General features: G+C 44.5%; 1 protein-coding gene across 1 annotated transcript; it reads left to right on the forward strand.

Annotated features, from left to right (window-relative positions):
* Positions 1-5929: 5929 nt before the first annotated feature.
* Positions 5930-22066, forward strand: FNDC1 (fibronectin type III domain containing 1; the record flags this gene model as incomplete). The annotated part of the gene is made up of 11 exons (XM_010074676.1): positions 5930-6139; positions 7457-7555; positions 8963-9077; positions 10098-10285; positions 10936-11043; positions 14363-14554; positions 15397-15822; positions 17074-17724; positions 18616-18737; positions 20679-20790; positions 21689-22066. Coding segments are annotated over 11 exons (2601 nt in total), but the record flags the coding sequence as incomplete, so codon positions are not given.
* Between the last annotated feature and the right edge of the window lie 1188 nt (positions 22067-23254).

The raw sequence follows: 23254 nt of genomic DNA on the forward strand, positions 1-23254 counted from the left end.
TTATGATGGTTTTTGGTTGAGTTGCCTGTGACAGGATTTAATTTGCGAGATGGCATTTTTGGGCTTTTCTAATGAAGACATTGGATTACTTTCTGACGAGTTCGTTATCTCTAAGCAGCTACAGCTTCTCTCTTCAAGCTGTTACTTTGCCTATGGCTGGGTCACGGTGCTTAGCTTCCCAAACTTCTGCCTGAAGTGAAAAGAGAAGTTGGTAGATGTTTATAGTCTATATGACTGTGCCAAATATGTGTTCTCACTGCAGCAGAACACGTTTTATAAGTCCAGTTTTCCAGTCCTGAAGTAATGGCACATGGAACAAAAATGCAATAAAGTTTTTGCTGACTAGAGAAGGCAAAAACAAACATTTTGTACCTAGACTTGTGGTGGTAAATTTTGATTTTTTGTGACCTCATAGTTCAACTGCTTTTTTTGCACTTATATCTGAATAGGTTTGAGTTGCTTGGGATATTTTTCCCCACAGTTATAGATTGATTACTACGGGTCAGTACTTCCCTTTTTTTCTGGAGCTATTTTGTGTTTTCCTGTGCTAGACAGTTGATGAAGCCCTCTGAAGAATCTGTGTGCTTTGGCAAGTGCAAGCTGCCTCCTTGTGTGGTTGTTTAGAGGATGTCTTACCCTCGGCTTAGTCCTCATGCTCTGGGCTTACATCATTTGTAAAATGTTCTTCCACAGTCCTGACACGCACAGAAATTTTGACAGTACTAGTGGATGTTTCAACTGCAAAAAGTCAATACCAAGGCTTTAATCAGCCTTGCATTTTTGGAGCCAAGATACTGTACACAAATTCCTGCAGCTGTAGGTAATGTATTTATTCACTGAAGAGAGCACAAGGGAGTGACTCTTTTGTCATTTTCGAGAAGGTAGAAAAGGATATGTTCCTTCCAACCCAAACCATTCTGTGATTCTATGATTCTGTATGATTTTATTGTAATTGCAGGTAGCTCTTTAGATAAGGTCTGAAGATCTTTACCAGTTGATTTAGTTTGTCCAGAGCAGAAGTCCAGAAAACAGTTAAATCAGTTTTGGAACCAAAAGTGAAAACCTTAGTGATATTTACGGGAGTAAATAGTAGTGGGGAGGTGGGGAAAAATCAACCTTCAGTTCAATCGAGCACTTGGTAGCTGTTCCCAAAATGTAGTAGAAAAAAGGGGGTTGGGAGTGAATGCATCTGGAGAGTTAGCTTTTTCATTGCTACTGATATGACACTTCATCCAGGGTTTGCTGAAATCCAGTTCGGTTCCTGGTGTGCCAGAGTGGGTGTTAATGGGGACCAGACTGCTGCAGTCCTGTATGCTTTCATAAAGGTCGTATCTACTGTCTCTGACAGGAGAAACCACAGGCGGTGTGGTAGCTGTCAGCTGTGCAGCTTTCATCCTGATGCAAAATCTTGTCTTTGGGACCTGTTAGGTCCATCTTCTGCTGAGGATTCAGGCAACCTGCCCAAGCTTAGACCATTGCAAAAGGTAGGGAGACATGCCTGGCACAATCAGACTGCAGCCCAGGGAAAATGGTGGAAATGTTCCCCAATGCTCAGGGGCCTGAAAAGTGACCGGTGTTCTGGGCCATTTCTGGATACCTATTTATCTGGGTTGGACTCAGCTGACCTGGATGGAGCTGGGCTGTTGATGCTGGGAGTGAACAGCAGTGCAACGTATCCATCCTGCGGTGTGAGGATGTGTTACGCCAGGTAGTGAGCAAGATACTGGGGTTTCTGTATCTGCTTGGTCCTCCTGTTGGTAGATCGACCACTTCCTGCATCACTGGGAGTGCAAACTCTGACACATCTGATGTGTCTTTGCTCCCTCGGGAGGATGAAGTTTTATGTACAGATCTCCATACCACTGTTGCTGACGTTGTTTTACCTGTATACCTGGTAGGTATTTGTGCTTAAGTGAGGCAATTTTTGTTGTCACGTTAATCTGTTTGGAGGAGGCTGGAGGATTTGTGCAAGGTCCGGCTGAAGGTAGTTGAACCCCAGCATCCAGTGGCTACAGCTCTGTCTAGTCCTTCCCTCATTTCCACCCACGTTACTTCACTTTTACTTTTTTCTCATTTTCAGCACAACGTTTCTTCCCTGTGTGCATCAGGTTTACATGTGTGTTCTTATTTCCATGTCACCTTTAATATTATTATAGTAGTTCTTTCGCTGACTTTTGTGTCCCCCATTTAACTCCTCCTTTTCACACCCCTTTTGTTGGATCTATTCTTGTCTCCCTTGGTCTAGGATTGAAATAATGCTTTGATTTTTCAAAAAGTTATGCTTTCTTTAGCCCAGCATGGCAAAAAAACCCACTCCATAGTCTCTTGAGCAGGTTCAGATCTTGCCATCTCCAGGTTCACATCCAGCACCTAGACGTGCGGTGAATGGGATCCTAGTGATGCACGATGGTCATGGGATGTGTCTTTATAGTGCCTGACCTGCTGTGACAGCATCATCTAATTCTTTATTTTGTTAGCTGTGAGCTGTGCAAGAGTGGTGTTCCTGGGGAGTTCAGTGTCGTCGCTGGAAAGGGCTACTTTGGGAACCAAATGACTTAAATGATGCAATGGATTGATTTCTTCCTCCTCCCGCCTGTCCTGATGAGTGTACCTTGTTCAGGACCATGTTTTTGTTTGGTTTGGTTTGTTTTGGTTTGTTTTGGTTTGAAGATGAATGGGCCTGGCCAGCAGGACCAAACTTGGGTCCTTAGGACACAGTGAGCCTTGCTCAGCCTCCACAGTTCCAGGGTTATCCTTCCTGTGGAAATCCATTCGGGATGGCTCCTGGAGCCAAGACAGAGGAGGAGGCCAGGGCAGGAGAGTGCTCAGGTGTGGGGCTGCGACAGCAGGAGCTGGTGACTGGCTGTCCCGTGGGGGGCTTAAAGGATGGGAAATGTCCTGACTAGGGGACAGCACTGGCCCTCTGGCACACAGCAGCCCTGCAGGGGCTCCTCCAAGGCGGTGTGAGCCCAGCTTCACCTTCTTCCTCCGTGTGGCAGAGGCCAGGGCCTTCAGCCTTACCCTTGACAGCTCCCAGGCTGTGGGCTGGGGTGGGCAAGTTCCTTCTGCTGCTCTTTGTTTTCAATGAGAAGTCCCTTTCTTGTCAAGCCTGGCACGTGCTTCACACAAAAATACTGGTTTTGGTGGGTCAGTGCTTACCAGCAAAGCCATTTAAACCATTCTGTGATAGCTCCATCATGGATGCCTTCAGATTCCTGCCAGTCAAACTGTGACAAGGAAAGATAAATAGAAACTGGAGCTAACTAGTGAAATGGGAACAATGGGCCGTGAAGTGTGGTGCTACCATGAGGAAAGTAATTGAAGCCTTAGAAAGCCCCGGTTTTAATATCTCAGCAGATCCCCTGCATTCAGCAGTAGGGTCAATAAACTTTGCCTAAAGCCACATTTGTTTTAGATTGAATACTTTGCACATGGCTCTCTGGCTGGGCTGGTTCCTTTTGTGTCCTTTGTCCCTTCCAACTCTCTATTTTAATTCCAGTGGGAAGCTGCAGCTTTGACCGGGGGATCAGAGCTGGTGGGCTGCAGCATCCCTCCTGGCCACCCTGGTCCAGCAGGCTCTTGGCGCTCGGTGACATACCAAGAGGAGACCCCAGTGCCCAGGGGAGCGTGGCTGGTCGAGGGGAGGTGTTCCTTCCCTCCGGCCAGGGCTGGGCTGCTCAGGAGAGATGCTGAGATCTAGGGAGGTGATGGCTGCCTGCAGCACATGGGTTATGAGGAGCGATTGTGGGAGCAGGGCTGGTCCAGTCTGGCAAAGAGGAGGGTGGGGGACACCCAACAGCAGCCAGCTGGTACTTGATTGGGGGCTGCAAGGAAGCCACTTCTTGGTGCTGGCAGGCCACATGTAACGCTGGACAGCAGCCACAAGTTGCTGTTCGGGAGGTTTGGATTGGACATCAGGACGAGCTTTCACCTTAGGCAGCTGGTGCAGCTGGGAGCGGGTCCCTGGGGAGGCTGTGCCATCTCCATCTGGGAGGTTTTGGAGACTGAGCTAGGGAAAAGCAGGGCTGGCCTCGTGCCATGTTGGAGATAATTTGTCTTTGAGCACGAGGTTGAGAAGAGACCTCCGGGGGTCCCTTCCAACTTGAATTTTGCCCTCTTCCAGTTCTCCGTGGTGGTGCTGTGAATGAAGGCTGTGTGCCTACATGATCGGTGACTTAATGGGCTTTTGAAATCTGTGTTGAGCAACTGCTCAAGAGAGCAAGAAAAAGAAACTGTGTGGGAGCAGGTGGATTTTTTTAGTAGAGTGCATGACTGATAATGTTCCTTAAAGTGGTCAGGGAGCCTCATGAACGCAACCGTATTTACTGTATAGCAAAAAGCATTTATTATTTGTTAAACGCTTAGGACCAGATCCACTGCTGTGATCCAGCAAGTATACACTGCTCTGGCAGCATGAAGTGTCTGTAAAATCAGCTTAATTGGCTGATTAATCTGGGTTTATAGATGCTTCATTTTGCTGGGGTGGTGAGGAGCAGCCAGGAGAAAGAAGGTGCTGAAGTCCATGTGTTTAAACTGGTGATCTGTCTCTCTGTAGGCAAAATGAAAAGGCAAGGTTTACCATGCTGAGCTGCGGCCCAGTGTTTCAGCAGCAAAACAGAGTTCCCTGGGAGTGTGCAGTTCTCTGCATATGTTATACACCTCATCAGCACTGAAACCTTCTGTTTCTCACAGGGATTTCAAGGGAAGCTCTGCAAACGGCTTTGAGAGTTGCTATGAAGTAGCAATTAAAGTAATGTGTTTAAGTGCTGTCAGGAATAAATTTGAGCTCCTGAACTGGTGCTGGAAAGAAGATCTCACTATTGATAGGGGTTGCTTTGGTGCGTTGTCTTCCACTGCCTGTCCAGGTCTCTGGCAGCTGTTGCTCTCCCACTCGCTTGTCTCTTGACGTTGCTGTGATTGCAGTGACTGGCTTGGCCAGCGAGTGAGAGGGTTTGAATACAGGGTGTAACCTCTGTGTGGGCAGGCTCACGCGACCTTGTACTTGGTGGAACGGCATTGCTAGAAGAGACTGAGAGAGACCTGCTTTGAGCATGAAATGTAGAAGATAAGAGGCAAAAATCGCTACAAGTGTGGGAGATCTCAGTCCTGGCTGGTGCTGCTCTCAGCTCTGCTTCCAGCGTGCGCAGTAGCGTGGTGCAGGTCATAAGCAGTGGAGAATGCCACAAAAACTGGAGATGCAATCCAGAGCAAACAAGCTGGTTGCCTGAGTAATCCTTGCATCAGTGTCACTTCTTAAAAGAACGCTGCTAACTTGGTAGCAAATGTAAAAATAAATGACTTACATAAGGTACCCGTCGCAGTGCTGGATGCTCAAGGGATCATATAATGGGAGTCCGAGAAGTCAAGAGTTGAGGCATGTGCAGAACAGACCTGTTAAATATGAGGCTGTCAGAGAGCAGAACCATTAGATGGGTTTAGGAGAAGAGAACCTGCTTTTAATGTGGATTACTTTCCAAAATAAAGTTTTAAAATAGTGAAACTGTTCTGTGCTTCATTTTACACTGACCTTCAGCACTTGCCAAAAAAATAATGTACTGGTGTGCCTGAACTAGGGAAAGTAGATTTAAAAAAAAAAATAAAAAAAGGAAAAGATTAAACAGGAAAGCTACAAGACATCCCCAGTTTCTGGCAAGGGTCCTTGTATTACGATACATTTTCACTTTCGGTGTCTTGCACCAGTCTGTCTGAAGAGCCTGGGAAAAGATGCTACAGAGTATTGTCCACCCCGCTTGGAAAGCTTGTTACTGCACTTGGCTTTTGTAGCAAAATTAAAAACCTGTAAAATTGTGCCCTTTATTCTTATTAATTTAAGAAATGTGCTTGCAACAGACATATGTGGACTGCTCTATGCCATGTACTTCATAATAACTGTGCTGGTTTTTTTTGTGTGTTTGCTTATTTTTTGAAGAGAAGGACATGCCAAACAGACCTCTGAGAGTGCGCGCCCTGTCTCCAGATGGCAAGATATCTTTTCGGTGGAAGCCCCCTTATGGAGCAGGCTTCAGGGGTCCGCGCAGCAGATCCCAAGGTTATGTCCGTGGGTACGGAGAGAGCAACCGAAGGATGAGCTATGCTCCGCTGCTGCAAGAGCGACAAAACCAGGAAGCGAGAAAACTAAGTGAGTCCGATTTCCCTGATAGCATCGAGCTGAGCTAGCACGCTTCTGTAATCCCTGTGGCTGCTAGGTGGTCACAGATGACATGTTACTGCAGCCATCAAAATGACTTCTTCCTATAAATGAAAAGGGTTGCTATAATTGCATTGTGTAACAGAAAAATATGATGACCAGGGTAGAAAGTGTAGCAGAACTTGATGCTGTGTTAAAGAGGCACCGTGTGAGTTACTCGTATTAATAGCAGGGAGTAGGGCAGGGGAGACGAAGCTTAGCTCAGATTCTCCTTGCATGCTGTGGGGCCATTCTTAAATCCATTCTTTCTTGTCTTCTTCTTACACTTTGTGTCCCTACGTTACTTCAGACCGTGGAGAAAAAATTACTGCTTTTAATAAATGTATCCATGCTTACCATTAAAACTTTCATGGGCTCCGTCCTAGTGTTATGCTTGTGTGTCCATGTTCTCTCCAGTTCCTTCATGAGGTCCTGGTCACTAGGGGCTCCTGAAGCAGCCAGGCTGGCCCCTGCCATGCTCCCTGCCCTTCTGTGCTGTGATGGTTTGCACTCATGCCCTAGATCACTCATGCCCCTAGATCTTTGTGGGTTTTGTATAAAAAGCACATCTTTATCTCCGTTTCTGTAAAGGGAGAGAACTCGTCAGTCACCTTTAGCAATTATTCCACCTTTTCCTAACAGGAATCTCGTACTTGTTTCTCATCCTTCTCTAGTACTGACTTTTTCATCTTTCTGTGCACTGCTGGTGGAGGGACCGCTCAGGCGTCTGTGCTGAGGTGGCAGCGTTGAGATGTGTACATGTGCAGGATGCTCCCCTGTTTGTTTGATGCTCTGCAGGATGAGAGCCTGCCCAGGCAGTACCGGTGTCAGTGGAAATCTTGTCACAGACTTAGTGGGAGTTCAGTAATGGACTTACTCCTGATATGAAATACTGTGTAACGTGGTTTGGAGAACATCTTGTTTGCATTACTTTTACAGTATGTTTTTTAAAAAGGGAGAACAAATTTTGTTTAAATAATCAAGTTATCAGGAGAGGAACTCAATCCTAGAATATAGGGCTCTTGTGATGGTTTTTTCATGATAATAGTTTGCTTTCCTGCTTCTAAAATACAAATTTTACTGTTCTTACTGCATGCATATTGAAATCTTTGATGTAAATGTTGTGAATCTAAATAAATTGTCTATTAAGGAAGCTTCCCCTTTTCTAGCTCAGAAAAGAGTAAACCAGGGTTCTGCCTGAAGAGACTGATTTTTATTTGCAATGAAAAAGGTTACAGGAAAGCCTCTTTTTTTTCCCCACATGTACAGCCTCTGAGTCAGTTCATGTGGTTTCGCTGCCATCAAGGAGCTCCCAAGGACGGAGCCAACCTGTCTATAGGTCATCTTTAACTAAAAGGAAAGTCACAGGTATGTTTCTTGCACATCTGCTGTCAATTCAGAGAGGCATTTGACTGCAATGAGATAGCTCTGTGATTTTCAGACTGCAAGTCCTGTGGTGCTGGAGCTGCTAGGTCTTTCTCTGCATTAGAGCTTGATGGACATCTCCGGTTGCTTCTCTAATTCAAGCAAGATTGATGAAATGATACAACTCTGCAACACGGTTGGTTGGGTTTCGGTTGGGTTTTTGTTTTGGGTTGTTCGTTTTTTTTTTAATCTCCTCCTCTATAGCTCTTGGCAAATGTTCTGCACTGCAGTAATGGCATGAGAAGGCATGATTAAATCAAAGCCAGGACCTCCACAATGGTGTGTCTTCTTGTCAGATCTCCACCCCTTTTCCTGAAGAGTTGATTTCCAGAATCCTGAACCTGGTCAGCAAAAGTTTTAACTTTCTTTTGGAAAGAAGGCGTTACATGCTGCTGCCAAGGTTAAAAAGAATTGAGTGAGATTCTGAGTTATCTCCATGCCAGCGCCAACTTCTCACCCCCTCGCATTGCAACGAGAACATCGTGAGGGTGGTGGAGTGTTTTGGGTATTTTGATGGTGATGGAGAACACCTTTGTCAGAACTGGGAACTGTGGTGTATTGAAATCCCACCTCACATCTTTCTGGAGAGGTGATGCCATCCACTTCTCATACTCAATTTCTCTCTTTAGGTTCTCCCATTGCAAAACTTTATAAATAGGTCCCCTAAGCCACTTCTGAGTAGTAGATGGGTGCTCTCAGGCACTTTTGTGTACTAGCTGTTTGGCTTGGAAAACCTGGAAAAACTCTGATGAGCAGGTAGAAAAAGGAGCCTCATCAAAAAAATCAAAGTAGTTTAACTTAATTTTAAAGTTTTATAAATTATTTGTGAAAGATATTCTGATATGTCAAAACAGTCCACTTCAGTGATTTTATTTTTTCTTTCAGTGTTTTTTTTTATTTTTGCCTTCTATACCATAAAAAACCCGAAAAGCTGAATTCAGACAACCTGTTTGAAATGCTCAAAAATGTGAAGTATACAGAAATTCTCCCTTGTGAAGAATTTTTTGTAGCCCTTTGTTTTATTGCCCTTCAAAGTGAAACCAAATTTTAAAATATGAGAATTTTTCATAAAGCAAAATTTCTGCTCTCCAGGAACTGTGGGAATTGATAGAATATTTAAGGACTGTGCAATATATTAGTACTCTGATCTTGTAAGCAGATAGCTAACATAAGAAATTATTTTGCCGTGGGGTACAATCAGTAATCAATGCACTTGGTTTACCACTACCATTATATTTGTTATGCATCTGTGCTGTGTGCATACTATTACATCAGTTGAAGACAGTGACTGTTTTTTATGAGACCTCCAATATCTTGCTGTTAATATGCTGCTTTGTTTTGCCATTCCAGAGGAGGAAGAGGTGGAGGTGCCACAAGACATAACTGTTCGAGTTATGTCCTCTCAGTCTGTGCTTGTTGCTTGGACAGACCCACTGTATGAAACACAGAAGGTTGCAGCCACTAGGTAGTAGCCCTGTGTTTTCTTTTCTGAATGCATACTGAAGGTGAACTGCTGCCAATGCACTGCTGATCGGATTTGCATTTATTTAATTACAGTTGGTTATGGGAATAATTTAGCTTAGGGCATAAGAATTTGCCTATCCCTGCCTCTGGCAGTGGCTGGTGGGAGATGCTTCAGAGCAGCGGTTAGAAACCTGACGTGGGTGGATCTGGGGCCATGTACCCTTCTTGCCTCCCTGTGCCCTGGTCTCAAGTATCTGGAGATCTACAGGTGTTTAGATCCCTTCTGAAATGTCAGCACCAACCTGGGATATTTTTGCTTCGAGATGACCATACCACAGGTGAAGGGAGCATCGCCCATCAGTGCTCCCTGTGTACAGTGACCCTCCAGAAACCCAGTGCAGCTGAGGCTGGGCAGGTCAGGGTCTCCCATGAGTGGGACAGCTTGGCTCGCAGCAGCTGGAGACCAAAATAAACAGAGAAATGGGTTGGAATATGCCAAAGGTCTGAAAGCACCAGACTGTGTTGCTCAGCCTGGGAACAGTGAAGGGCTGTGCAGCCCAGTGCTGAAATACCCCAAGGGGTGCAGCAGGAGAAGAGGTAATTCTACACGTTCTCCATTTCCTTGTGGTAGCGGTTATCTGGGCAGACACGTGGGAACTGATCTGCCAGTGCTGCTCTGGGAGTGAGGGGCTCGCAGCCGTCTGGCCATGCTCGTGGCCCTGGGGCGGTGGGATGGTGGCTTCCTCCCAGGGCAGGGGTGTTTTGAGTAAGAGGCTGGAAAGAGCAGCCAGTCGCTTGAAGCAAAGGCAGTCGGACTGCATTAGAGGAAGGCAGATGCTTAAAAGATGCTGGACCTTGGTGGTGGTAGTACCTTGTTGTTTGCATTTTGGTAGGTTCCCCAGTAAACCCCAGCAGGCTAGATGAGGAGAAGACAGCCCCGTCCTTCTCTGGTTCTGCTACTGCTGTCTTTCAATATATGAATTTTTATTTTGATATATGATTCTATGATTTCTGATCCCAGGCAATACAGTGTTCGCTATCGGGAAAAGGGGGAATCGGCAAGGTGGGATTACAAGCAGGTGACCAACCGGCGGGCACTGGTGGAGAATCTGATGCCAGACACGATGTACGAGTTTGCCGTCCAAATCTTGGAGGGAGGAAAGGAAGGCAAATGGAGTGTGTCTGTTTACCAGCGGACCCCAGAGGCGGGTATGTATGCAAAGGTCCTTGGAGTGACGCAAGTCTTAGGGTTTAAGCTGTGAAATAAGGATGACTGGAGGGAAAGCCGGAATAAGTATTTGCCCGGGGCAGCAGAGGGTTGGGAACATGGGAAAAGCCCTGGTGCTGCTGCCTGCGTCCCTGCAGCAGTGCCCTGGAGAGCACATCAGAGCTGCTCTTGTGGTGCAGTGAGAACAGGGGGAGATGGTTTGGGTATTTTGGGGATAGGTGAGCAGCTTGGACCCCCTGCAGCTGGCTGTGCCCCTTCCTTTGAGAGGAGCATCCTGGCTGCTGTCGCTCTCTGTGGGGGGCATTCTGCCTCCACCGTGGTGAAACCGTGAGGCCCCTTTGGTGCAGGGAAGTGGTCCGTAACAACCGAATTACCGTGTCTTTCCGACTAAGCCACAGCAGCAGTCTCGTGCAGGCAGCCTGTTCCTGAAAGTATGGAATAAAATTTCACGACAGGAGTCTGATACAGAGGTGTAATACAGGCACGCATGGACCTAAGCCGTGTGTGCTCTTCACATTTGTCTTTGAAATGGCCATACAGGAATTTCTGCTGTGAGAAGAAGGAGTGACAGGTGTATGCTGCGTAGGTCGACTTTTCTTACTTGCCTCTTCTGCGTACGGTTGTTTCGCAGCTCCTTCCAGCGCACCTGAAAATTTGGATGTTTGGCCATTAAAGGGAAAACCAACCTCAGTAGCAGCATCCTGGGATGCTCTCCCAGAGAGTGAAGGAAAAGTCAAAGGTAAGTCATCACCATCGGTTTTCAACCCCCTCAAGGACCTGGTCTGCTCAAAGCCAGACTGCCGCTCCACAGCAAGCTGGGACTGCTGACTGTGCCAGGATTTTTGTACTTGTTAATGGCTTATACCCCAGCAACATTTTCTTGTTTCCAGCCCAGCGCCTCTGCACCACCGCTGGCAAGCCATCGTCACCTGGGGTGTGCCTGGGATGTCACAGAGCTTCCTGGGGTGTCACACATGCATGCTTACCTCTTCTTCCGTTATTAAGCAGGTGGAAACGGAGCTCGAGAAGGAAGTTTCCCAAAGGATTTGTAACAGTTAGGCAAAGAAGGAGAAGTTGGGTAGTTGCCAAGAAAGTGAGTGGGTTTATGTTGTGTTTTATTTCTAGTGTATCACAGAAGGAAAGCCTCAGCTTAGGAAGCAAGCACAAATTTTGACAGAGATCATGCATAAGCCTTGTCTACTATAGCATTATTGTACATGGTTATAAAGCTCATTTCTCAGTGGCTCTTTACTTGCCTAGGATTTGAAAAAGAAAGATGCTGAGATTTTTTTTTTTTTTTTTTTGTCCCTTTTTCCCTCTGAAAATGAACAGGCTGATTTTTTTGGCTGCTCTCTTTCTCCACTGGTTGATGGGATTGTGTTCTCAAGTTACACAGGTTTCTGGAGGTGCCTTGTTAGCACTGTATCATCTCAGGATTTAAAAAACCTTTGGCCTGGAGGGAAGTGTACCGTGTCTGCTTAACAAGACCTACGTGTTCTTCAGGGCAGCAGTGGAATTCGTTCCTCTTTGAAGTCAGTGGGAGTCTTGCCAGTTGCTTCAATGGAGCTGCAACTGTGTCCAAGAATTATTATTTCTTAAAATAGGGTCAAGCAGGGACATTATCTGAAATTTCAAATCTGCTCCTAATTTTGAGCAGTCTGTAGCCCTTTGTCCATTTTTGTCTGCTGATCTTTAGGTGATTCATCCAAGGCAATTGTTTTAAAGACACCTGATACTCAAGCTGAATGCTTATACGTGTCTAATGTATCATTCTTTTTCTTGAATATGAAGTATTACAGGAGCGGTCTTATTTTTAAACTAAATAAGTGACAAAAATGATATTTATACTGGCTAAATGAAATTACTGAATTAGCACTTCATAGTCATTTTGATAGCACATGGTAATCAGGAATTTTTGTCTTTTGGTCCTTTTATTTTTCAACCCTGTCCTTTTGTATATTTATACCACATATTAAAGTAATGGAGAAGATGCCCTCCATTAGCCATTTGAGAGTTACCAGAAGTTAAATCGGTGCCTCTGCAGTTAAAGCAACTCCTGTGTATATTAAAACAAACAAAACCAACCCAACCAAAGCTTACCATGCCTTCTGATACATTGTGGTTTTTTCAACTGAACATTAAATGCATTTGCATATAAAATATTTATGATTTTTTTCTTGATTTTGATGACCTATGGCTTATTTCTTATCACAGTGAATATGGGCTAATTTTCAGAAAAATTAAGTTTCCTGTTTTTAAAGGTGTTATGTTCTAGAGTTTTCCCATCATGGCACTGTGACTCCTCAAGTGTTGTCTTTCTTTGTGTAGAGAGAGAAAACTGGCAGCCCTTGGAATTTGTTTTCAAACCCCTGTTTTGGTCCAATACCTGTGCCTCTTACAGAGGATTGCAAAGAAAAGGAAGGCTGCAGATGGCTGAGATCTTACCAGCACTCCTTGGGAGTGTAATGGGAAGACTCCTCTGCATGCCTACGGTTATTCCTATAGGGATGAAATTCCTCTCAATACAGAAAGCTAATACAGACCATAGGTACCACAGTAATCCTAAACTGAAAGGCGAGAGAAGGGTGAGTTTCTCAAGTGGCAACAAGACCATGCTTTGCTGTCTCTGCAGTGGGGTTTAGCCCTGGCTGTAGTTAAGCACAGTGTGTCAGATTTCAGTATTGTTGGACAGGCACGCTATTGCTACCATTTGGCAATATACAGTGCTGTTAATTCCTGGTAGAAGTATCTTTTCTGAATAAGAATTTATCATCCAGGCATGAGTTTTATCTGCTGGCCTGCAGATTACAGCTAAAACCGCTCTAAGGAAGGATTTAGCTGGAAACACTTACATTTGACCGCAGTAATATTGTTTCCAAGATTGACGTAAGTGCTTTGGTGTTTTCATGGGGTTGCCCCTCAGGCTCCAGCATGGCTGAGGAATGAGTACATGGCCTTTGGAGCTGGTAGAGTTTCACCACAGTGGACTGGCAGTGCTGCTTTTGCATGACTAGGGTCTTAAAGTACAGTGCAATTTTAGCTGTGTCAAGGCTCTGTTGGAAATGTAGGATAAGAAAGTCATTAACAGTAACGAATAATGTCACCTGATTTAAATACTGACGTCTTGAATTATAATTATGTGAATGCACCATTTTGTTCTTCTGCCAAATAATTTCTGTGGGAAAGAAAATTTTTTAACATTCTTATTTGCTGTGGACATAGCTATAGACAGCAATGCAATTATGTGTTGTCCACCATTGTGAGCAAGTTATGTTTTGCAAGAATATTCCCTGGATCATGTGTTGTTTATTGTAAATATCTTGGTAGCCAATCAGTAAGTTCAAACTTCCTCTTTTTCTTGGGACGTCTAAAATCTGCTTGCAGTCCGTCAGCCGTAACAGCACGTGTATTCTGATTTTAGCAATCTGCACTCCCTAACGTTTGCACAGTCTTTCAGACTAGATTTCCACGAGTAGTAGGCTGTGTGTATTTTTCTGGTAACGTTCATACATGCTTTCTGCCTCCAGTGCATTTTCTGTTTTTAGGTTTTGTCTGTTATTTCTGATTTAGGGCAGTTAATTTTTTCAGAGCACTCATTTTTTTCCCTTTATTAGTTATTGTCCAAAAACAAAAAAAGTCTCCTGGTGCAGCACACCAAACCACGCAGTAGTTGGTGCTGTAAGTTTCTCATGCCCCCCACACCTTCTCTGGAAGTGCACATGGCTGTTGTCCGGCTCCTCTTGTGACTCTTCACTCTGGTGGGCATTGTTGCTTAAGTGTTTTTCCAAAGGTATAGATCACATATTCTATCTCAGTCATTAGGTCATTGATGTGATTTGTTTTTGTCTGTTAAGATGAACAAACGTTCAACTTACCTAGATATATGTGCATATATCTCTCTCTTATGTCTTTGTACTCCAGCTGTTGACTTGGCGTGCATTGCTAGTGTATTAATTTTAGTAATGCACGTTCTAATTCATCCTACCCATACAGTCTGTCCGCTGGAAACAGGACTGTTTTCAGTTTCCTCCTTCCAACCGTCTGCCAAATCATTTCAGAATACATTCTTTCATACGCCCCGGCTCTCAAGCCATTTGGAGCAAAGTCCATCACCTACTCTGGAGCTACAACATCAGCCATAATAGATGGTCTGCAGGCCGGGGAGCGCTATATTTTCAAAATTCGTGCAGCGAACAGGAGGGGACCAGGTCCTCAATCTAAAGCCTTCAGTGTTGCCATCCCAGCAGCAGGTGAGCACCAAGCCATGTACCAATTGCATAGTCTGCCCATTCTTGCCTTGGTCTCAGTTATGTTCATTCTCACTGACTAACCTTCCCCTGCACTCCATCTAACCCATGGGTTTTTACTTCTTTAATACTGTTTCTTTTAGCTCTTTTCATCACTATATTGTCCAAAGAGATGCTTGTAGAGAAACATTTGTCACTCTGCAGCATGTAAAAGGACATCTTATGGACATTTTAACATCTTAAATGCATGTCATGATGTATTTCCTGCATGAAAACACTGTGTGGTCTTGTTATCCAAAGGCCAAAGAATACAATGCTTTGGGTCTTTGGTTTCACTATTCCTGACCACTCCCCCTCTTGAAAGTCACTTAAAGCGGCTTACTGAGATACTACTCCTTGCCTTTGCTTCTTGACAAAAAGATGCTGTTGTGGGGACAGAAGATTTGCTGACTTAACTAAAAATGTGGGCCACAGCCTCAGATGGGATAATGCAGTACCATGCCATCAACATGCCTAAGCTCTGCTTAAGGCTTAATTCCACTGATAGGATGTTGCAGACCCTGCTTTTAGATATTTGTCTTTAATTGCTCTAAGTTTTACCCAAGGTGTAATAATTACACATAGGTACCTTCCTACAGCCCAAAAATTACTCAGCCAGACTCCACAGGCTGGTTAATACAAAAGTAATTATTGTTGCATATTCTCATAAGTTGTTTTGTTCTTGCTACCTGGCTGGTTTCTTTTGGTCAGTTTTTTGTGCTTTTTCTATTGTTGTGAATAAACACTTTTTCCCCCCCCAGCTGCTCATGAGGATTTAGTTGCTCAGCAACAAACAAATATTCAAGCTAATTCAGAGGCTAAAAAACGTGGGAATGCTGGCTCATCTCCTTCTCAAACTTCTTCTGTTTCTTCAAAAGCCCAGCCATCGCTTTCATCTAAGCAGTCGTCTATTCATTCACCTAATGTTAGTGATAAAAAGAGTCTTCTTTCTGAATATAAGAATAAAATCTTGACTCGAGGGGTCATAAATAAGTCTCAGTTACCTTCTAGAAAGACAGGAGAGCTGGAACCTGATCTCCAGTCCACTGAGGTGACAGATGACAGTGATTCCTCCCAAGAAGCTCCAACGACACCACCAAAAGCCCAGGATCAGAGGAGAAATGTTAGACCCTTGTCCCCTAGTCGGACGGTCCACCCTGTCCTTGCCCTAGGGAAGACCCCCGTTCGAACCCACACATCAGAGATGTCACAGCAGACAAGCACAGAGAAACGTGAGCCACCAGCACCTTTACCGTCCTCAGCACAACGCTCTTCTGCCTCATCTGTTCCTAAATACACAGATAACGAAACAAAGCAACTGAGGCAAAGCAACGCTAATGTGCCTTCTAAAACTTCTTCTCATCCTCTGCCTTCCAAAAATAATGATCTTGCGGGTAATGTGGAAGGAAAGCCAGACCCCATGCCAGTGAAAATGTCTTCTAAAACTTCAGAGCTTAGTCACCTGGCTTTGCCGTCAAATCGGCAGTCTCCTGTCTCTCAGGAGGTTGTCCGAAGCCATCCCAGTAGGTCTGGCTCTCTGGGTCATTCACATCAACCCTCTTCCAAATCAGCAGATTCCCATGCTCGTGATCACCATAATGAATTTGACAGTGAAGAAGCAGAGGACAGAGCGGGACAGACCAATTCTAGATTGCAGCAAACAAGGCTTCCCTCAGGCTCCAGTTCTCGGACATGGAAGGATTCAAAATTAGCTGCGGTGGCAGCCTCATCGAGGTCTGCTGTTACTGGTCACACTTCACCTCACTCTCGCTCTTCCACCAGTGTGAAATCTGATGGAAAGAATGTTGATAAGAATTATAGGGAGGACTCACAAGATGCAAACCCTTTATTTCCTTCTCTGCCCTCTTCCAGGCAGTTTTCTTCAGCAATCTATTCCAAGAGAAGAAATCCTCAGGTTGATTCTGATTCTCAACTCAGAGAGACACGTGGTGAAAAGTCACCCCGCTCTGACTCAGAAGAACAACAAAGTCGAGTGGCTGCTCCAGAAAAGCATTCTCTTTTGCAATCTTCTCTTTCCAAACATAAGCCTGTAGAGCAGGACAGTCAAGAGGTAAAAGAAACGCTTGCTCGATCAAAACCGAGTTTATCTTTGCCTAAAAAGACGATCCCCTCTCATCTTCCTTGGGAGAAGACCTCCCGGTCAGAGCCTCCCCAAAGGGCACAAACGAGTCCTTCCTTACTGCATTCAAGGGGCCGGCGCCTCCCATCTCACGTCTCATCTCAGAGTAACGAAGAATTGCAGGAGGATGATGATGAGGACATAACAGAAGGCAGTGACAGAGCAAGCAGCCACTCTGTGTTTCCTAAAGAGGTGTCCTCTTCCAGGGGATTACCTACATCTTTCTCTCAGGGAAGCTCAAGTTCATCTCTCTCAAAGCAACAGCAGCCAGGTTCTCAGGTACCTTCCTACAAACCAAAACTTACTCAGCCAGACTCCAGTTCTGCCCGTGATACATCAAAAGAAGACCAGTATAATCCGAGGTTGTCATCCACTTCTTCGAGACAAGCTCGTCCTTCATTACCTACTCGCTCAAGGGTCGCTACAAGAACAGTGTCCCAAACAGAGAAAAAATATGGCCCGTTGCCCTCAAAAATGTCCAAAGCTGAACTTCCTCGAAAAGTTCCTTCCTCTTCTTCATCTAAATCTCATCAATCAGTTTCTAATGAAGAGGATGATTATTACAGTGAATATGATCCGAAAGAAGTGGAAGAGAAACCCACATCTTTGGCAGCAAAATGGTCCCCTTCTGTTTCTAGAGGTAACAAAAACACATACGATGACACTACTAGCAATAAAAGGAAATCTATGGACACTCTTCAGCCTCACAAAGTAAGCTCTGAAGAGGAAGAGAAGGAAGAAATTCCAACATTTAAAATATCTTCTCCTGAATCACCAGGAGGCTCTGCCATAGCATCACGGATTACACAGTCCTCTAACAAGCACACCCCATCTAAACCAAGCTTTGTCTGGCCACGTTCTTCTGCATCTACCACCACACACACTGTTTCTCCAGCAGTTTCTTCTTCCACTTTGTCGCCTCGACAGCGACTGTTGAACTCCAGGCTACGGAGCCCTTCCCAGCGGCAATTTGTTAGACCTCCTTATAGACAAGGTACCTTGTCTTTGTTGTTGTAACCTCATTGAGTTGTGTTTTTCCTAAGACCAGCAGTTAGATGAAAAGTCTTGCATCAGAATGCAGGTTCAATTTTTAGTGTAATGTATTGCTTTTTATTTTGTCTGGAAGCCTCAGTTCTTGAGGACATTGCCTAGTTGGTGTAATGTGGATTCCCCATGTCACCTATGGAGAATCCCAGAGACTCTGAGTGACTTTGCTAGGTAGAAATGTTTTTTCTCCCTCCAGTGCATGGACATCCAAAATAGTATTGAGTGACCTGAGTGTTTCGGTAAATACCTTCTATGCTATGTGTAGATAGCAATGTTTTGTTCAGTGTTGCCTGTGTTCTGTAGTGAGGACCGTGCAGCTGGGCTATTGTTTTTGCTGTGCTTTACTCAGACTCAGTGTTGTGTAGAGGTCCACTGCCTTGCAGAGCTTTAAGCTAAGAGTGGACGTTAAGTAATACCATGGTGGATGAGATGCATGGCCTGAAAGAATAACAGATTTCTCTATGGAGGTTATATCCCAGCTTACTGCTAGCCATGCAATTGGGACGTTAATAGCTGAGAAGCGTTCAGTCAATATACATTTGTAGTTAATATATGTATATATTTTCATATATATATTTTTCTAGAGGAAAGTCTCTGAGCTAGGATGTGAAAACTGCAGAAACATTTCAGACGCTTGTGTCAGCTGTGAGGATCTGACAGTATCACAACAGTTGCTCCAAGCAGAAATTAAATCCCTGGTTTGCCAAATGTGGTGAGGGCTCTTTCTGCTCTCATTTATGTCCAGATCTGTCAGAAAATGCATTTCTTTGCATTTTAAAATCTGGTTTGTAGTATGCACAGCCTTCTTCAGAATAGTGTGTTTTCTTCTCTGTTTCAGGTTACAATGGCAGACCTAATCTTACAACAAAAAACGGAAATGGAAATGGAAAAATAATACCTGGTAATAATGGAAAACCAAGTGGACAGAGAATAATCAATGGCCCTCAAGGAACAAAGTGGGTAGGGTGACCTTCTCTCTAAATTCAAGATACTTTGGCATTTTATTGTACTTACATTTTCGTTCAGGAAAGAGAGGAGAGCAGTGCCAATGGAGCTGTAAAGCGATGTACTTAGCGATCTAGTTTCCACTGTTCCATTGAAATCTGATGACAAATTCTGCATTTCACTATTTAAACATTTTAAATGTCTGATTTAAAGACTGATGGCTTGAATTTTTGACTATAGCATTACTCCCATAGATTTAGTGAAACATTTTTTCCTTAAAGTCAGTGAGGCTTGAGCTCCCTAGTGACTCGGGGCTTGTCTGCTGCACAGTGTGAGTGGGGACTGCCCGGATAGCTGCTGTGAAGGACGTGTTCAGCAGCGCTTCTCCCAGACTCACACTCCAGGGAGAAGTTCATGAGCAAGAGTATTGAAATGAAAAGTTACTACAGAAGTGTCACAGTGCTTTAAATATACACGTGTATGTATCTCCAGGCAATTTGCCGTTCATGCAGACGTGTTTCCAGTGGTATTTTCAGAGAAGCTCAGATGCCATTGATAGGAAAGCCCTGCTAGGTGCCTACAAGCCCAGACCTTGTCTAAAAAATCCTTTCCAGTGAGTCTATGACCACCCAACGCAGAGAAGGACCTGGTGTTTCCTGTGTGTTTGCCCAAACACTGAGCAGGAGGAGACTGTGACCAGCCCCCCTGGTGTCCATAGAGCTGCTCACATGCTGCGTGACACATAAAGACATTTATTTGCTGGCCACTTCAACCTTACTGTTTGCATTAGAGGAACACAGAATCACAGAATCATTGAGGTTGGAAAAGACCTCAAGGATCATCAAGTCCAACCCAACACCACCTAGCTCACTAACCCATGTCCCTAAGCACCACATCTACATGTTTCTTGAACACCTCCAGGGATGGTGACTCCACCACTGCCCTGGGCAGCCTGTAACATAAAAAGGTGCGTCAAGTATGTCACATTCAAGGGAGACATTTTGAAAAGCATGCCCAAAGCCCTTTAAATGGACTCCAGAAAGTGGGATGGAAAGGTCCTTGGGAGGCCGTGGGGCATCTCTCTCTACCCCATGAGAGGACGGCACTGCTACAAGCAGGACGAACACTTTGTAAAGCAAGAGGATCTATGTCAACGTCCGGGGTCTGGAGGCCTTCAGAGGCTGATCTCACGATCCACTGTCCCTCCTGCTACAGTCTTTTCCCTGCACCAAATGTGAGTCTGTCTTGCCAGCCTGGGACTGCTGCTCACGTCCTCTTCCCCGTTTCCTCCCAGAACTTAACACCTTTTGCATTTTTGTGTTCTGTGTCTTGGTGTCTGTTCCTCAGGTTAAAACAACATAGAGTTCAGCTATTTTGGGTTGAAGTAGCAATGAGGACTGGATTTTAACTGCAGTTACCTCTTGAATTCAATCCAAGCTCTCAGACAGATTTGTTTTATGAGACAGAGGCTTTTCTTCAGTCTCCTACCTCAATTAAAATCTTAGCTACTTTGTTTTCACTGCTGTTTCAATCTAAATTAACTGGTTTAATTTTTCCTTTTTTTTTTTCTTTTATTAGTAGATATACTTTTAAATCCTGTCTTCAAAAGGACTCAGGGTCATAATCAAATCAGTATTACAGGAATCCACCTTAGGAGTTGTGCAGCCCAAGGAAATCAAGGGAGTTGCTCCTTTGCACATGAGAACTACAGCAGGCAATAGGAATATGGTTGCTGTGCAACTCTGGAGCCCAGCTCCTGGGGATTTGCTTTCTTCAGCAGTGATTTTTCTGTGTTTACTATACAATTAGTGACTCACTTTTAAAAGTCTGTGGATGTTGTAGCTATTCCTGAACATCACACTCAGCATCTGAATTTCCCCAGGATTTCTGTTGCTGTGAAATTTAATTTTACCTCCTCTTGTGTTCACTAAACTTGAGTCCATCTCTCACTTTTAGATTGTAGATCTTGACCGAGGGCTAGTGTTAAATGTTGAAGGAAAATACCTCCAAGATTCCCAAGGCAACCCTCTCCGAGTGAAATTAGGAGGGGATGGACGTACAATTGTTGGTAAGTGACAGATTCCTTCTTACAGAAAAAAATCTACAGTTTCTGTGCACATGATACAAGTCTTTGAGCTGTTGAATGCCTCAGGCATCCCCAGGTCCCATGCAAGCCATTTGCAGTTGCTTGTACGTCGTGTCTCCATCAGGCAGTCAGCACATTGCAGAACCTGGGGAGGCTTTGGGGTGCCCTGTGGGGCTCCAGAGTATGAGGCAGCAAGAATAACCCAAGTCTGTCTCACTTGTATCAGCACTAGAAAGGACTGCAGAACTGAGCCAGAATAAGGGTTGATACTTGGTGTGGTTATTTCATTTTTTTCTTCTGAAACTGACCACAAATAGTAAAAGACCCTGTGTATGATCTGTGAAAACACAGCTGTTTGCTTATCAGTCCACCTGTATAGATCTCTTGAACGCAAATTCAGTGCCTGCTGTTAAACTGGTTACCGTGAATATTTGCAGTATCCGGAATTCAGCACAAAAGTTTATCAGCAGTGACAGCATCTCACCAGCTCGTGCCAGTTTTTCCTTGCACATGTTTGACGTTAGGGAGCAGAATATGGCTTCATCATACCTTCCATCAACAGTTACGAGGCTGACTTAGATTAAACACAGGTACTGTCTGCACATTGTGATTCTAGACTGAAACTTCCCTTCAGTCTTCCCAAGAAGTGTTTAGCAAACAGCTGATAAAAGTGAATACCACTGTGGTTTATCTGGGATTCTTTTGAACCATTTTGCAGCTTCCTTAGCTCTTTGCCAGATAACAACCTTCTTCTCTGTTAGCTTAGTTACAGAAGGCTGTAATCACACTCGTACTGTGGTATCTATTGTTGATAAATACCATACTCTAAGACTGAAATGGATTAATGGTGAGACTTTTTGGTTTTGTTCTTCTCTCCTAGATGAAAAGGGTGCCCCAATGGTGAGCCCTGATGGATTACCTTTGTTTGGACATGGCAGATTTAGTAAACCTGTAGCAAGTGCACAAGATAAACCAATAATAAGCCTTGGAGGGAAACCTCTGATTGGTCTTGAAATGATTAAGAAAACAACCACTCCCTCAACTACTACTACAACAGTACCCCCAACAACTACCACCACAACTACTACAACCACTACAACTGTTGCTACGACTACCACCACCACTCCTGAACCAACCACCACTGAACCACCCACTGAGAAGCCAGCCCCCACCTGTCCTCCAGGCACCTATGCACAGTATGATGACGAGGGCAACTTGCTGTTGGGGTTCGATGGCCTGCCAGAGTGCAATGCAGAAGGTATCTTCCTTTTGTGCTGTTTGAACTTATTTGGTTGTGCTGTAAAGCAGGAAAGAATCTGCCTCTGAAGGTTTTGGTCAATGTGGTAAGATAGGAGCTGAGATTAGAGCGGCTGAAGGAAGGTTTGGGCCTTAAATTTCGTTTGAAAATGTCAACTTTCCCCAAAGCTGAAGCTTTTCTTGGAAATATGTTGATTTCAGCAAAATTCTCACCTTGTGTTGGATCCAGTTCTGTCCCATGTGTTCATGCACATGAGTACAAGTATAGGCAATAGTTTTGTGGTCAAAGCACTCACCTATAATGAAGTCCTCACTCCAGCTCAGGCCAGGGAAGGACCTGAAGGCACTGTACATTTTGTCTATTTTGTGTTCATTTCTGACAATACATTCTGAAAAGTCTCTCTTTTGAGCCATAGTGGGACTGGCTTTTGCAAAATGAGATTCTTATTCTCTTGCCAGCCCTCAGAGATGGAGACTGTCTAGCAGGTGATGGAGACTGTCTTGCAGGAATGTAGCAGAGCGCAGCACGGATGAAGCTGGAGAAAGACAGCTCTGGCTCAGCACAGATAAGGCAGAGCCTGTACACTAATTTCTTTTTCATCTGAAGATATAAAATAGTGTCGGTACATGTAATTATTTCCCTATTGCAGTTATACAAGCTTAGGATGTGGTGCCAAACTGAAATCCAAAGTAAACAAATATAAATGCACTAAAGTCTTTGGGCATTGAGCCTGTTCCTACCGTGTTTTACCCTTTCATCACCTGAACGTTGCATTGCAAACCAGTTAGCTGCTTATTTTGCAAAACCAGATCAGGGAGGACCATGGTAGTCCTTTTCCTTTCCATTTGTAGGTAATCCCCAACTCAATCTACGAATGTTCAGTAGAAGCATGGCCATAACCTAAACAAAGGGATGGCAGTCAGATATCTGCCAGCTGCAGTGGCCAGTTTTAATGGGTAATTAAACGCCCTTACCTTTACCCCATACACCTGTATCTCTGAAGCCACTGTAGATTTACAAGTAGGTCATGTAACCATGGCCTGAGGAGCTGAACTATCACTTTGAAGAGTGCAGAAGACAGGGAAAGATGTGACTTCAGCAACTCACAGTGAGCCTGAGGATGGCATCTTTGGAAAGGATCTTAGAAGCAGAAGACTGAAAATTCACTTATCAGCTACCCTGGGTGAG

This window comes from Pterocles gutturalis, unplaced genomic scaffold (assembly GCF_000699245.1).
Source record: "Pterocles gutturalis isolate BGI_N339 unplaced genomic scaffold, ASM69924v1 scaffold33947, whole genome shotgun sequence".
Lineage (NCBI taxonomy): Eukaryota > Metazoa > Chordata > Aves > Pterocliformes > Pteroclidae > Pterocles > Pterocles gutturalis.